At 41.2% G+C, this 15,610-nt stretch overlaps 1 protein-coding gene across 11 annotated transcripts; it reads right to left on the reverse strand.

Moving 5' to 3' along the window:
* Positions 1-610: 610 nt before the first annotated feature.
* Positions 611-15,384, reverse strand: arnt (aryl hydrocarbon receptor nuclear translocator). 11 transcript variants are annotated; one of them, XM_038711331.1, is made up of 21 exons: positions 15,038-15,384; positions 14,263-14,362; positions 14,056-14,100; positions 12,465-12,512; positions 12,233-12,280; positions 11,377-11,590; positions 9,276-9,489; positions 9,044-9,146; positions 8,879-8,944; positions 8,606-8,691; positions 8,355-8,431; positions 7,852-7,986; positions 7,673-7,747; positions 6,372-6,523; positions 5,989-6,111; positions 5,421-5,508; positions 2,724-2,911; positions 1,712-1,910; positions 1,346-1,538; positions 1,123-1,259; positions 611-1,020 (listed from the first exon to the last, which is right to left on the reverse strand). In XM_038711331.1, the coding sequence occupies exons 1-21, from the start codon at positions 15,072-15,074 to the stop codon at positions 934-936; spliced, it is 2,415 nt and encodes an 804-aa protein (XP_038567259.1). In that variant the 5' UTR covers positions 15,075-15,384; the 3' UTR covers positions 611-933. The 11 variants fall into 11 exon arrangements, with proteins under 11 accessions (XP_038567259.1, XP_038567258.1, XP_038567261.1 ...); XM_038711330.1 differs by having other exon boundaries at positions 5,989-6,114; XM_038711333.1 differs by having other exon boundaries at positions 1,346-1,520; positions 5,989-6,114; positions 15,038-15,383.
* Between the last annotated feature and the right edge of the window lie 226 nt (positions 15,385-15,610).

The raw sequence follows: 15,610 nt of genomic DNA on the forward strand, positions 1-15,610 counted from the left end.
GAAAAAACCTTTCATGTTCCTCAAGAGAAAAATGAAATAATTAGATTTATAGGTGAAACCACCAATGTACATAGAAAACTGCACTTAGTATAAATCTACACATTGTAGAAGCGCCCCATGAAAGCAGTACTGACATGCAGAAACATGCTGTGGGTTTAAAACTGTGAGCACAGACAGTGGTAGTTTGCGTGCAACAGCTGAGAATATATATATATTTTTAATCATCAAAGCTGTATATCCCTGCAATTTCCTGAGAGTTTGAATAAACGATTGAAGTTATTAGTCTACATGCAAAAGAGTGACACAGAAAAAAAAAAATCCTCATCAACGCCTGAGTAAAACTAGGAACATATTAATAAAAGGCCTTTATGTGTGATTTTACTTCCTGTGATGGTTACCAGAGCGTAACAGTGTTTTTGTGCAGTCTATTCAAGTGTGGATGTGTGACTGTGCGCGCATATTTTATTTTATTTTATTTATTTATTTATTTATTTATTTATATATATATATATATATATATATATATATATTATTTATATATATATATATATTTATATATATATATATATATATATATATATATATATATATATATATATATATATATATATATATATATATATATATATATATATATAGAGTTGAGCTTTGGGCAGTGCTAGCTAGAGAATTCTCTTACAATGGCTGAAATAGTCAAAATACTCATCTTTTAGTCAGTAGAAAATCCTTGATTTTCCTTCTCTATATATCTGCAGTCAGATATATCCCTCCATCTTTAACTGGCGTGTGGCAGTGCAATTTAAGTCATGCAAAGCAAGAGAAAAGAGCTACTCTCAGGAGCGGGAAGAGGAGCAGAAAAGCTAAATATAAGAAAGGTTGAGGGCAAAAACTGTCAAGACAAAAGGGTAGACCAGTGGAGAAGTATTGACCAGGTCACTCGTTAAATGGAGGGAAGATGGAAATCTCATAGCTCTCATCACTGTTGAAGTTGGCAGGCTGGTCCAGCATAGATAACACATCCTGAATCAGATTAAAGAGACAATGAGATTTATTTTAAGTGGCAGCTGGAGGCAGAAGAAACTGCTTGAGAGACGGCGAGATATTAGTAATTGTATCACTCACAGGAAACATGTCTTGCTGGTTGCCCTGAGCATGAGGATGCTGCTCGGCATTACTCTGTGAGTGCTGCTGGCCTTGCCATTGGGGCCACACTGCCTCCGTCGCTCGAGAGGGGAACTGTGCCCCAGACTGAGAGGCATCTGGAACAAAGGACAGAGAGGTGAGTGAGAGGATACACCAGAATAACACTGAGACACAGATTCACACATACATTCACTAAACCTACCATAACCATTGGTGTTGAGGGTGGCACGTGCATTAATGGGCGGATAGTTGGCACCACTGCTTGGAGTGGGAGCAGCACCTGTAGGCATCTGGCCAAAAGAGTTTGAAGAGCCACCTCCAAATCCTCCCATGGGAGCAAACGGTGGAGACATGGTCTTTGCCGCCTGGGGAGCCACCTGCTGGTTAGAGTGTAACTAGAAAGAGTAACTCCATTTACTGACTAGTATACAGATGGGGTTGAGTTTAAATAAGTGATAAGAAGCATATACAAGTTTCTAGTTTGTTTCATTTGTGAATGAAGATTGAATAAAAATATACAACCAAAGGCAAAACAAAACAGACGTTCAATCTTGTTGTACCGGCTTACCTGGTTATTAAACTGTGGTCTAGCTCCAGCTCCAGGCCATCCTCCTCTTGCTGGTCCTCCATGGAGGGGGCTGGCAGTGCTGGAGGGGGCAACTGAGTGCGGCGCTCCATTCTGACGAGACATCTGAGCCAGCATCTGCCCTGCTGAATGGGCTGGCTGTGCCACCTGTGGAGTTATCTGTGGAGTCATATTGCCTGGCCTGTGAACAAAAGTGAAGGGAGTGAGAGCTCTGTTATGTACTGAGAGAAAATAACTTTAATAAATCTCATCAGATGTTAAAAACTTTGTTGAAATAAACATGGAAGCCACTTCGTTTCACGTTCACAGCAAATGAAGAAATTGTTTTTAAAGTCAGTGTAACAGTGAGTATAACTTCTTTAAACATACAGTTCCTGCTTTCAGGAATCCATTCTAAACAGATCATAATCTTTGTCATCCAGCATCTACACCCACTTGGGGTACACGTGGGAAGCCCGTGTTCTCATATACCATTTATGTTGACTATAGTATATTGCAGATTTACAACTGAGAGAACTGGAAGTTTTCCCATGGGCTGTTGTTGCACGTAAGCCACTATCACACAAAAAAGTCCCCTGTTAGCTCTGCTTTGGTTGGCAAAACCTCCAGACATGCAAACCAGTTGGTAGGTTACATAAATGGGGTCAGTTTATTCATTCTCACTACAGTGAGTAACTGCTGAGGTTTAGGGTTAGGCAATATGACAGTATATACCGTGTGACAGCAGAAATGTGTCCACCAGTAGAGATTTGGAAATACTGTTTTCACTTCGGGAGCTATGGACTGCTTGTCACATTCTCATGCGCTGTGAGTGTGACAGTTGAGTGTGTTAAGAAACATTGTTTCTGTGCTATGCCATGTTGTTTGTACATAATATGTCAACAGAGATACTGTCTCTAGTAACTGTCTGTGACAGAGCTCCAGTTGATTAGACTCATTATTGGCACCAGGTTTAACATCTGGGTTACATGTATACACACAGAAGACTTCCTACCTGTATGCATCATTGGAATGACCAGCAGTGAAGTTGTTGGCTGGAGGGTAGATCTGTGTGGAGGGAGTCGGGGTGGAGGGCAGACCCTTGGTCTGATCTGGGCCTTGAAAAAGGGAGGGGTAGAGCTCTGGTTTCTCAAGGCTCTTGCTGTGGTCCGGCCCTGCCGCAGTCACTGGCTGCACCGGCATCTGAGGAAGTATTAGTCAAGGATCACACTTCAAATCTTATCAAGTGTAAAGTGGTGAAACATTAACCTCCAAAATCCAATTGTGACCATTCATCATCTCACTCTAAAAGTTAATTGCTTGAAATGAACAATTCCCTAACGCACCAGAACACTTGAATGTGGTGTTCATAGAGGTTCTGTCTAATACGGCACTGCAATCTGTATAGTTTCTGCAATTTTATGGCTTTTGCAACAGATGGAGGAGCTGCAATCAATGTAGGAGGAGACATAACTTAAAAGCTCAACAAATGAGTAAACTGGATATGTGCAGACCAAATCATGAAAAACACAACCAATCACATGACAATATTGACATAATAGTAACGGTGTATTGAGGGGGATGTAATACTGAGACTGTTCAGTTGACCCCTAACACACACTACAGTTAAGTCAAGTCTAGACTTAAACAATTAGTTTATTAATCGATGGTCAGAAAATGAATCGGCAACTATTAACAAATTAACACATCAAATTCACTGCTTTAAGCCTTGCAAATATGAATATTCTATGGTTTTCTTCTTTCTATAATAGTAAATCATTTATATTTGGGTTTTACACTGTGGAACCAACAAAATTTAGGAAATCGCTTCTTCACCATTTTGACAATTTATAAACAAAATTATTAAGTGAGAATATGATTGGCAGATTAACTGATAATGAAATTGGTAATCATTACTTAATAATAATTATATTACATTAATAATAATAAATAATAATAATGTAAGATGGAGCAAGTTCATTTTCATATAGCCTAAAAGCACAGTTGTGTAATACCGTGGATCTCTTTCAATAAAGTAAAATTTCCAGGTGAAGCAAGCATTTAAACAAAGTCCACACAAAAGTTTCCACATAATCAACATTTTGCTGGTTCTTTCCAAAACTATTATTACTATTAACAACAATAATACTTATAACATACTGTCCAACTGTGGCCTGCGACCTAGAATGGACGTCACTAGGACTTTCGAGGTGAAGGAATTTCCCCTGCAGTGATTTAGCTTTATTGTTAGGCTATAACCAACTGTATCACTTCTGTTTGGATAGGAAAACAGACAGACCGATACAGAGGTCAGTGAAGTAACTTTGAACTTCAGCTTGATGAAGTAAATAATCTAAGAGCTCCTTGGTATCTGATCTGTAGTTTGGCTGAGTAAAACAGGGCAAAGTCAACATTTTTATCCCACAGGATCTTTTTCACGCCGCTGAATTAGGCTTTTTAGCACTGCAGCTTGTCGCTGTAATACCAGTAGAAAGAAACGGTCTTGTTGTCCAGATAAAAGTCGCCTTTCTCTGGTGCTACCCGGAGGACCTTTTCCTTGTGGGTGAAGTTAAGGAATTTTGCTGTCTGGAACTTTCCTGAACCGGTAAGCCCTTTCCACCACGATAAGGGATAGAAAGTTGTCAGAACCCCAGAGCTTCGGTATGAGCAGCACCAGTGTCCCGTCTCTCTGTCTTCTATGTCTTATACACTGCTCAAAAAAATAAAGGGAACACTAAAATAACATCCTACTGAATGAATGAAATAATCTCATAAATGCTCCTTTCTTTACATAGTTGAATGTGCTGACAACAAAATCACACAAAAATAATCAATGGAAATCTAATTTATCAACCCATGGAGGTCTGGATTTGGAGTCGCACTCAAAATCAAAGTGGAAAACCACACTACAGGCCGATCCAACTTTGATGTAATGTCCTTAAAACAAGTCAAAATGAGGCTCAGTAGTGTGTGTGGCCTCCACTGCCTGTATGACCTCCCTAAAACGCCTGGGCATGCTCCTGATGAGGTGGCGGATGGTCTCCTGAGGGATCTCCTCCCAGACCTGGACTAAAGCATCCTGGATGGAGCGAGACATGATGTCCCAGATGTGCTCAGTTGGAATCAGGTCTTGGGAATGGTTCTTGCAGTGCTCCTCCTTCTCCTCCTTGCACAAAGGCGGAGGTAGCGGTCCTGCTGCTGGGTTGTTGCCCTCCTACGGCCTCCTCCACGTCTCCTGATGTACTGGCCTGTCTCCTGGTAGCGCCTCCATGCTCTGGACACTACACTGACAGACACAGCAAACCTTCTTGCCACAGCTCGCATTGATGTGCCATCCTGGATGAGCTGCACTACCTGAGCAACTTGTGTGGGTTGTAGACTCCGTCTCATGCTACCACTAGAGTGAAAGCACCGCCAGCATTCAAAAGTGACCAAAACATCAGCCAGGAAGCATAGGAACTGAGAAGTGGTCTGTGGTCACCACCTGCACTCCTTTATTGTGGGTGTCTTGCTAATTGCCAATAATTTCCACCTGTTGTCTATTCCATTTGCACAACAGCATGTGAAACTGACTGTCAATCAGAGTTGCTTCATAAGTGGACAGTTTGATTTCACAGGAGTGTGACTGAAGTGTTCCCTTTATTTTTTTGAGCAGTGTATATATTTCAATCAAACTAGACATTCATGTATTCCCACATGTGCATGGCCTAACCTGTGAGAGGGTGATTGGTCCTGCCTCATACAGGCCGTCTCTGGTTCCACCTCCCTCTAGATCGTTCTGCTGCTGCTGCTGTAACTGCCTGTCAAAGGAAACAGAGAGAGAGTTAGTCTAAAATAGCCTCATTTCCATTCCCTCCGCTGTTGAGTGAGAAATCCCAAACACCAGCTCACAAAATGGCACTCACCCCGCCACCGGTTAACAAGGCAACATAAAACAGAAACGAGGACAGAAGAAGAAGAAAGTAGCATCCTTTGGCAGAGAAAGGTCAGTGGAATAAATACATACTGCTAACATGCTACACCACCTGTGTTGAAAAGGTTGATCTCTCTAAAAAAAATTCACTACCAACTGTAAGAACACAGCTATCAGACATACTTCTTTTTAAACACCAATACAGAGACAAATACAGTGGAGAGAAGAATCACCCAGAGTGGGGAAATGAAAACAAACACAGAAGGACTAAAGTTTGCTAGAAACAGCTGTAGTCTCCCATGAAGAAGCAGCCCTTGTTCTCCCATGCAGGGGGAGGAATCTCAGGCCAGGCCTGGTCTGGTCTCACCTGGTGGCCACCTGCCCAGGGCTGAGCACTACAGGAGTGCAGTTTGGGCTGCTCTGACCCAGGGAGGGGGGCAGGGAACCCCCTGGGGAGGAGATGGGAGTGAGGGGGTCCTGAGTCGAGTTTCTACTGCCCCACAATCAGAGGCGTGTGTAGAGGAGAGGTGGGAGGTAGGGAGAGAGTAATCAGTGTATGATTTATTAAAAGGGGGTGTGGTAATGGTGTAAGATTAATTGGGGAATGAGGTTGATAGGTAAGCATTCAGACAGAGGGATATTTCACAACAGTCACATTTCAAGACGCAATAGTTTCATTATGTGCTGGATTTGATTGTATAATCATGTTGCGTAATCACCGGTATTGGGAAAAATCAGTGTGTGACTCACTTGACATTGACGTTGGTACAAATGATATACTCAATCTCCTCTGAAAATGGGTTCTGGAAGGTGAAGGAGCTGGTTCTCATCCATATCCATTCTCTTGATTTAGTGCGAAACCGAAACATCACTGACAGGACCTGGCCCTTTAGCTTCACCACCTGTGGACACAAGTCAAGCATGCCAAACAGTCATTATCTGGTGTTTTTAATAATCGATGAGCAGTAGGTGAACAGGCACACAAGAAACAACAAAGCTTACAAAAGCTTGAAAGGACGCACGTGTGTGTAAGAGGCCTTGAGCCCTGCCTTCAGTCAAACCTGTACTTTACACCAAACATAGCACAGTTCTCTGTTCATTCGGCTTATACGCTGTGAAAATAAAGCTTATAATGCTAGGGAAAACCAGCTTTTTATAAACTGCATTCACATTTTGGTGGATTAGACAATATTCCGCATTTTACAATTGATTCCATTTTTATTATCAAATTCTGTGATTCTGTCTGTTTTCCGCATTGCTGAAATCATAGGGCCCTAGTAATCTTTTCTTTAGTTCTGCCACACTGCTGTCACAGCAATAGTTTACCCACATCAAGTCTTTGTCATGCATGTGAGAAAGCATATGCAAATTAGATCCATTAAATCTACATTACCCTACATACCTGAAGATAACTTGGTTTCTGATTAGGGGAGGGAAAAAAAGCGATTCTTAGACGCATGTGGACGTGGAAGATTCTGATTCGATTGACAAATGTCAAAAAATCGATTATTTAAACATTAATTGATAACGAAATGTTGACGGAACGCAAAAGGCAGAACTCGCGGAAGTGCAGCACCCGGACAGTCTATGGCATGCACACAACAGAGAGACCAGTGTTCCCCCTGTATTCAGTACACCACCGCTGTGGAATGAATAACCAACCTACTAAAATGTCACAATCATTAATATCAATGCGCAAGTAATGATGAGTAAACGTGCAGTGTAGGTCACAGTGTGTCCGTTAATAAGATTAAGATGCATCGATAATGATTATATAATCGAATTGCAGCCTTATTTCTGATATATACCACATTTAAGAAATTAGGTCACTGCAGAAAACCAACAGGAAACTAGTTACTTAAAGGGGAAGGCCAGTTTTACACATCAAAGATCGTTTACAAAAGTTCTATAAAGTTAGCCTTTTGTGTCTGCAGAGGGAGCTGCTCTGCGCCAATGTTATAAGAGTGTAATGCTATGTCATACTCTTTTAGATGTACGTAACCACAATGATGTGGTAGTACAGTCAAAAATCAGCACATGCTCATACTTACCTGTTGGAAGCTGTCTCTCAGTAAGCCCTGGTCTTCAGGGTGGGCAAACTCGAGAATATTCTTTCCCAGTAAATCCTGCAAACACACAGCAGATAACAGAACCACCATTAGCCCACAGGACATTAAGGCAAACTTCTGGCGCAAAGGCTGTTGGAAAACAGTCCCTGTCCCAGTCTTACGTGGGGCTGGTAGCCGACAGCAGCCATGCAGCGGTGGTCTACGAAGGTGAACATGCCCTGGCAATTATGCCGTGAGATGAACTCCACTGGAACACTGATACTGTTGATGTCTGTGTCACCTGGGCAACAAGTCACCTGGGGTGGGGGGGACAAAACCCGATTTTTAATACAAGCATAGTACCGCAAAGAATGTAAGCTAACACCATGTTAAATGGGTCAAAACAAGTTAGATACATTAAAAGCCACACTGTAGATTGTGACCATAAAATTCTGCCTTGTGGCTGAATTTTCAAGAGAATACACGTCTCTTCTACCACCAATAAAGGCAATTTCTTTTTTTAAAAAGATCCACACTGAAGATCACATTTTCACCATTACACAACTTATTTCCTACTCCATCCATCCACTGCTCAATACATGATTAGTTAAAAATAATTTTGGCATTCTAACGTGATCCAGAGCAAAAGACATATGTATCTCTACACACAAGGCATCCATCATACCTGTAATCTACCGATGGCAACTAGACAGTAGCGACTCCCCTGAGTGTTGTCTGCTTCATCGTCTGTTAATGATACTCCTAAAACACAAACGTGCAAAAACTGTGTTAACATGGGCCACATATGATATCTCATAAATACAATTGATATAATAATAAATTTAGCATCATTTACAGGCCCTAGCCATATTACAAAGTAAATGTAACAAATGGCTGTATTTGCACACAGCTTGAAAAAGAAAGTACTAGTTTCACCTGCAGGGGGCCAGGACTTGACATATCCTGTACAGTGGACCACTACATACTGGGGCTCCCCTTCCTTGGCTACACCCAAACCATTCCTGGGGTGAAGGAAGATAGTGTTAAAAATACTGCAAAATCAGTCCCATTACTATGCCAGTAAAAGAATTGTGCTCACATTACTCTTATTGCTACAATGCTTCTCCCGGTATGTTTATCCTTTGCACAGTAATCTCAAATGTAAAACCCAAAGAAATGTAAAAGAAAAACATTTGGGTTTTTGGTCACCTGTTCCTAATCCTAAGGAAGTTTAGTCTGTTCATGGAAATTGGTTCCACTGGACAAGAGCCACACCTGCAAATACACACAGGGCACCAAATCGTCCATTTATGCATCTAGGTACACATGAGTGTAAATAATGATCTGGATAATTAATTATAGTATGAGTTCCACCTCATTCTGCAGATGAATGATCTACGGGCTCCCATACTCATTCTGGCTGATGACTGCTGGCCTTCCTTCTTCACTGTTCCCGTCTTTAAGTCTAACATCCTCCCTTTAAAAGGCAAACAAGAAACCAAATCGACTCAGTCACGGGTGTAATGAGGTGATCGTGTGCCAAGATTAATAGTGATATGAACTCTACTACTGTATGCATATCTAGTGTCTATGTTTGGCATTGTACCTGTGTTGCTATTCTCGGCAGTAGAGAGCTGCTCCCTGAGCTTTTCTGTGTCATCTGGGTGGAGCTGGTCATAAAGAGAGGAGCCGAGCCATTCAGACTGCGACTGGTTGAGGACGGGTGTCAGGGAGTCAGAGACGTAAACAATGCGACCAGTCTCACATGACACCACGAACAGGAAGCCGTCAGCCGCCTCCAGTATGAGGTGCTTGAGTTCCTATAGACAGACATCAAAGGCAGGCTAAGCAGTGAGGATGAGATCTAACATAAAGCATTAGGGATGCACAGAAATTAAAATTCTTGGCCGAAGCCAAATATAATGGAAAGAATTGCAGAATACCGAACAAGTACATTCAGATTTATTCCATTTATTTTGCCTTTTTTTTTTTTAACATCGCAAAAATAAAATGGTCAAAATGTGCTTTTTACTCAGTGTTTCCCACAGGATTTGGACTATGCTGGGTGGGTCCGAGGCCCGAGAAGGTCTGGTAAAGTAAATTACATGTGTCCATTGACTTTTAATGGACACATGTTAATGTTTTATAGTTTCTGTGAATATAATCCAATTAATCTTATTTCCATCCTGTATAGACACCTTATTTTGAAAACCGGACATTGTCACATGTCTATCCTCGTGCTAAATTTATCAAGTCAGACCCAATTTGATAAATAATGTTGTATGTGGTTTCCTATTGTGTAACATGAAGACTTCACAGCCTCTCTTCAGGTAGGACTCTCATACTGCAACACTTGTCTTTGTAAAGAGAGAAAATGAGAGGATAAAGTCGCTAACCTGCCTGTCAGCTCGCACTGGTCCGTTTCAATGGATTTACCATAAAGGCTTGAATACGTGTGTACTCCAAATTTATGTGCGGCTAGCTTAATCGCCTCAAAGCGGGTCAGACCGTTTGTTGCCTTTTCTAAGAAGTCAGTCACAGATGGAGTGGATGTGCTAGGAGACAGCAGAAAAGTGTCTGCAAAAGGCAACTTTTGCATCTTTCTCAGAAACTTTAAAATGCTTCCACACTACCGACATGTCAACCTAATTGTTCGGCAAAATGTCTTTAGTCTTTTGATTAGGCCGAACAACGAAAGTGCTTTTTTTTTTTGCTATTTTCGGCCGATTCATTTTGGTGGTCGAACATTCGGTGCATCCCTATAAAAAGCATGAATCTAAAGTCTTTGCATTTTACTTTTTTGTGATTAATCCCCCTTTTCTCCAAATTCAGAATACCCAAATCCCTATGCACATTGGTCCTTATCATTGCTGTTTACACTTTTGCCTTGGGTAGAGTGTATACAGATATGAGCTTCCTCAGTGACTGCGACACCAGTTGCTTCTTTTCACCTTTCAGCAAGGAGCTTCACCAGGATGGTGTAAGCCACCAGCGACTTACTTACAGTCATTGCATTTTCACAAAGTTTGTTTCTGAACAATTTACAAGTTGTTCAAGGGCTGGGAGAAAATGCTGGTGAAGTATGAAGAAAAAGAAGGATGCCTGTTTTGACATTGACAAATTTAGATTACACCAGCAATGTCAAAGACAGTGAAAATAGTAACTATACTTAAAACTACACCTTGTGAGGAAACTAACTTGCATGCTTAAAAAAGATTTCCACTGACCTCAGAGAGGTTTTGTATGAGCTACATGGTGACTATGAGACCTGTATATTAAATTACTTGGTTGAAGTCTACAGAAGTAGTACTGACTTCCAAAATTGTTGCCTACGCTGAACATGCACTTCCTGTGCTCTTCTTCTTCTTCCCCCTTACAATGCTCTTGTATTGATTACACTCTTTCCTTAACTCTTATTTCTTTCCCTAGGTATTACACCATTGATGCCATACGTGCTATTGGATCTTACTCGTATGCACTTGTCACCTGTAGATCTCTTGTTGTCTTGATTCTTTTGGTGCTTGTATGCTGTATGTTTCTCAAATGTAAGCGGCTTTGGATAAAGGCGTCTGCCAAATGAGTAAATGTCAAATGCTTTCAAGGAAAGTTCTTAGATTTAGATTTCTCCAATGTGAATGCAGTCTATGTCAAAAGGAAATTGACTATATTTCCCATATGAATAATTTCTACATCTCATTTCCTCATACCTGGTCAGTGAGAAAGGAAGGTTTGTATGACCCATCTGCATTGGTATTGCCACTTCCTCTCAGAGACTTCATATGGGACACAGCCATTCGTAGGATGGTTAGTTTGTCTGGTTTCCGTGCTAGTGCACTGCAGGTAGGCACCATGTCTGACAATTCGGTAATGTAGGCAGTCATCTTGTTCCGCCTCCGCCTTTCAATCTCACTGTGGTTCTCCCTGGAGTGAGGAAATGAGGAAGGGAGGCAGAGGTGGAGAGGATAGGAGGGATTGAGATGGGGAAAACAAACGGGCAGGTGGACAACGTGGAGTAGAGTTTAGAGTTAATGCTGCAATGCAAGTATGTCAATCAGGAAGAAGAGGTGGGAATGAGAAAAGGTGAGAAACATAATGGACGCACAAATAATATTGTGTAGTCAATGATCTGTAAAAATGATAGTGAGAAAGCGAGACAGACTGGTCTTTCAAGGCAGTCTGTGTGACAAAAGAGAGCAAATGCTGAAAGAGAAAGACCCTTCAGATATCCTGAGAGTGGGGACACAAAACAGAGAGAACAGTTGCTCAAGAGGAAGGGATTACCAAAGTGAAATAAGTCCCTGAGTGCACACAGCATTGCAGTTAGTGACACATAACACAGCTGTGGGTTGATAGAGACAACCAGCTGCATCGGTAAAAAAGCAAAACATTCTGACAAGCACCAAAACAGATTCATAGAGCTCCAAAATATACCGGTAATTTGGAGCTTTCAAAATGACAATGTGCTGGGGTCCCAGCAGGAGAGAATAGTATCGGATCAGTACATTCAATATTGATGTGGATACAAGCAGGAGAGGAAGCCTTCCACAGTGGTACAGGCCATACCTGGCTTGTTTTTCCTTATCTGCAAAACTCTGATCTTCTTCCAAAAACCTGGAAATGAAACCAACCCGCTAAAACATAAGCCCAAAAATTAAGTGTAAGTGCAAAAAAAAAAAAAATTATATAACAAAAAAAAAATACTCCGAAAGGAGAGGGAGAGCACCATGGGGTAACAGCTGCATAAATAGTATTGCTCCACTACACCCCATCGATTTCTCCCAAATCATCCTCCTACCTGGCAAAGCGTTCTTTGTCATTGCTGGAACCTCCTTCATCGTCACACCTGAAGAAAAACAGAGAAAACACTGAAGCAGCCCAGACAATCTAAACACTTGATATACCACCTCATCTTGGTTTAGGACAGAACAAACTGAGACAAATTAGGGAAGCATCCGATTTAATATCTGCAGATATTGGGCATATTTTCATTATCGGAATCCTATCAGAAAATGAAATTTTGGCCAATGAGAATCAAACATGCGTCGCTGCTGTTGTCGAGCTCTGGGCATCATGTTGCCGCTCCTGGATAGAGCCACGCAGACGCGGGTGAAGGCAGCTAAAGCCAAACAAACATACCATCGGTGGTTAGGATGTTTTTCACTGATTAAGAAGACGACAGCTCCTTCGCAATATGGCATCAGTCCGTCCTCCTCCCCGTCTCTCTGCTGTCATTCACTGCCAAGTTTTAAGCTACATGGCAAACTAAGATGAACAGCTAGACTACAGACAGCTTTCAATTTAGCTGGTTTGTAAATCTGGCTAATTGCCAAGCTAACGTTAGCTGTGCTTATATAAAACAGGATGAGAGATTGTGGACAGAGCAGATTAAAATGACGCTTTCTACAGGTTTATGCTCGTTTAACAGATGTACTGATAAAGTATCATCTTTTTACTCATGGTGGTTTTATTGCATGTACTTACAGTAATGATCGCTGCTGTCTTGAACTTGAGTAGTTTGGAGTCAGCGTTACCTTCATTTCTCTGTCTCCACCCCAGCCATGATCTCTGCTGGCCATGGTGTGTGTGTGTGTGCGCGCCTGCATGTCTGTGTGTGTAGAAGCCGACACACAGACAGCAGGCAGAGACTGCAGCCTGGTAATAAACAGTTCATCCCCAGGCCCATCTAATACTGCCTTTCGGTGCCCATCACTAAATAACAATAGTTTTTTTTTTATTCATCGCGTTTGGATCAGGAGGAAGACTGTAGGACATTTTAAGCACTCCCAACATGCCTCTCTAAAAAAATCTGCTGAGGAGTTTGCTGGAACAGTGTAAACAGCTGACAATAGATATTAGCTCAGCTACAGACGTGATCAGCTCAAGTTTTTTTCCGTGTTGTTTGTTATGCTTTAAAGCACATCCTCAGTACTGAGACTTCAAGATACACCCGCTTTTATTTTGTGTAATAGACAGCTCACTGTAATAGTGCTGTTTACAGCTCAGAATATATAATGAGCTTGGTTGTTATGGTTTTACATAAAAATAAAATGTGGCACTTGCATATAATCCTCTCCTAAGTGAAATAATTGATATTTTTCAGGGGTGAATGTCTGTCTATCTCCATTTGTAAAATGGTAATTTTTTTGTGGAATGAAATGTTATTTGTCTTGTTTAATGTATGTTTCTACAACAAATGAGTATTAGGGTTAAAGTAGTACAGGAGAGACTTGGTGTTCTCTTCAGTGGAATAAAAAAATAAATAAATAAAAAAAATAAAAAAAGGACGTGTAAATATCGGTATCGGCCAAAATGACCTTTAACATATCGGCATATTGATTATCGGCCAAAACCCAATATCGTGCATCCTCAAAACAAATGTAAAGTACCTGAACAACTTGTTGCCTTCATCATCTTCATCGTCAAAGTCTGGCCTGGAAAAAGGAGAAGTGAGCCACATGGGTAGCTTAACACCAATATTCTTACAAGAATTTTGACCACAAATGTCAAAAACAAAAGTAAAACAGTCAGCAAATACCCATAACATAATACTGACACATCAGAATAAAATATACCACTAACACACACAAACTTACGCAGCTCTTCTTTTGTTGGTCCCTTTTGGTACAACAGCAGCCCCTCCACTACTTGCTTGAGCCCCACTTGCCCCCATACCCAGATTTGGGTCTGGTAACTCTATTAATAACACAGAAATGTAACGTTAGCAGATATGACAGGTGATATCCTATTGTGCCTCAAGCTGTGAAAAAGAAAATAAAACACTCGGAGCCCATACTCAAATTAGCATCAGCTCACATAGCTGTCATTGGTTTTATTTCATAACATGTGTGTATAACATTTAATGTGCTACATTAGGTCCACATAAACTATTCTTCGTGTTTGTGGATTGTCAAGACAACCACGACACTAAGTTAACGTTAAAGCTAACGTTTCGTTTAGCATACAGTTAGCAATGTTGTAAGGACCATTAACTTAACGTTACTTAAAAACAGAAAAATATTAACCGAAATAGCCAACCGCAGCTTGGTAACACAGTTAGCTAATTTAGACTTGGTTTGTCATCTTACTTTATTTAGCTATGTAAAAAATATCACAACATCCCTTTACAGTTAGCTAGTCGCTAATCTGGCCACTATGAGCTAGCTAGCATGTCAGCAAGCTACCACTTATGCAATAACAAGCTAGCCTCGCTGTAGCATTAGCTTTGCTAAGCTAACTTAGCTGATGCTGTCACGCTATCTTTAGGAAAGTGCCAGCTTTAGCTTTGCATGAGACAACGCCCATAACCCGATTAACAGTTATGTAGTACAATGTGACTGTATTGTCGCTGTTACTTTTATTGCACTTTACCTGGGTTTGAAGAGGACATATCCGTTTGGAATAACATAAACAAACAACTTCGGCTGTGGAAAAAAATCCTACTACCCCGCCCCTCCCCCTTGCTAGGTTGCTAGAAGCTAATAAGTGTCTTGCCGATTTCCTCTCGTATGCGCCTTTATTTGGTGTTATAAACGCCTAAAACCATGACTAGTAACATGTTGTTCCAAAGCGACCCGAGGATTTAAAACATACACGAAAATAAGGGGTTATCTCCTCCAATGAATGCCCCCTTTCCTGATTTATCCCTGTTTAAACCCCCTTTCTAGTTAAGATGGCGTTTCAGGCTACCAGAGCGCAAGCAGCCTACACTGCTTTCTTTTCTCCTCTTTCTATTGGACACACACAAGCCGGATACAAATGACGTGAATTGCTGGGAAATCCATGTTTAGCTCCGGCCCGCTGACAGTGGAGGACCTGTAGGTCAGCAAAGTTAAAGCACTTCAGTTTTCAAATGTCTGTTTTGGGTGGAGAGGCTATGACTCTTTCGTGGTTTAATGCTAAAAGAGCAGCATGCCTTTTTACTGGCATTATGGCTAAGTTCAA

Source organism: Micropterus salmoides, unplaced genomic scaffold (assembly GCF_014851395.1).
Source record: "Micropterus salmoides isolate LMB-PRFRI ecotype aquatic unplaced genomic scaffold, ASM1485139v1 Ms_hic_scaffold_11, whole genome shotgun sequence".
Lineage (NCBI taxonomy): Eukaryota > Metazoa > Chordata > Actinopteri > Centrarchiformes > Centrarchidae > Micropterus > Micropterus salmoides.

Coding starts and splice junctions, on each gene's coding strand:
- arnt (XM_038711330.1), bottom strand. CDS start 15,074: ATGTTATTCCAAACGGATATGTCCTCTTCAAACCCAG. Junction 14,363..15,037: donor TATGTCCTCTTCAAACCCAG/GTAAAGTGCAAT, acceptor TGTTATTAATAG/AGTTACCAGACCCAAATCTG. Junction 12,513..14,055: donor GAAGGCAACAAGTTGTTCAG/GTACTTTACATT, acceptor GTTTTTCTTCAG/GTGTGACGATGAAGGAGGTT.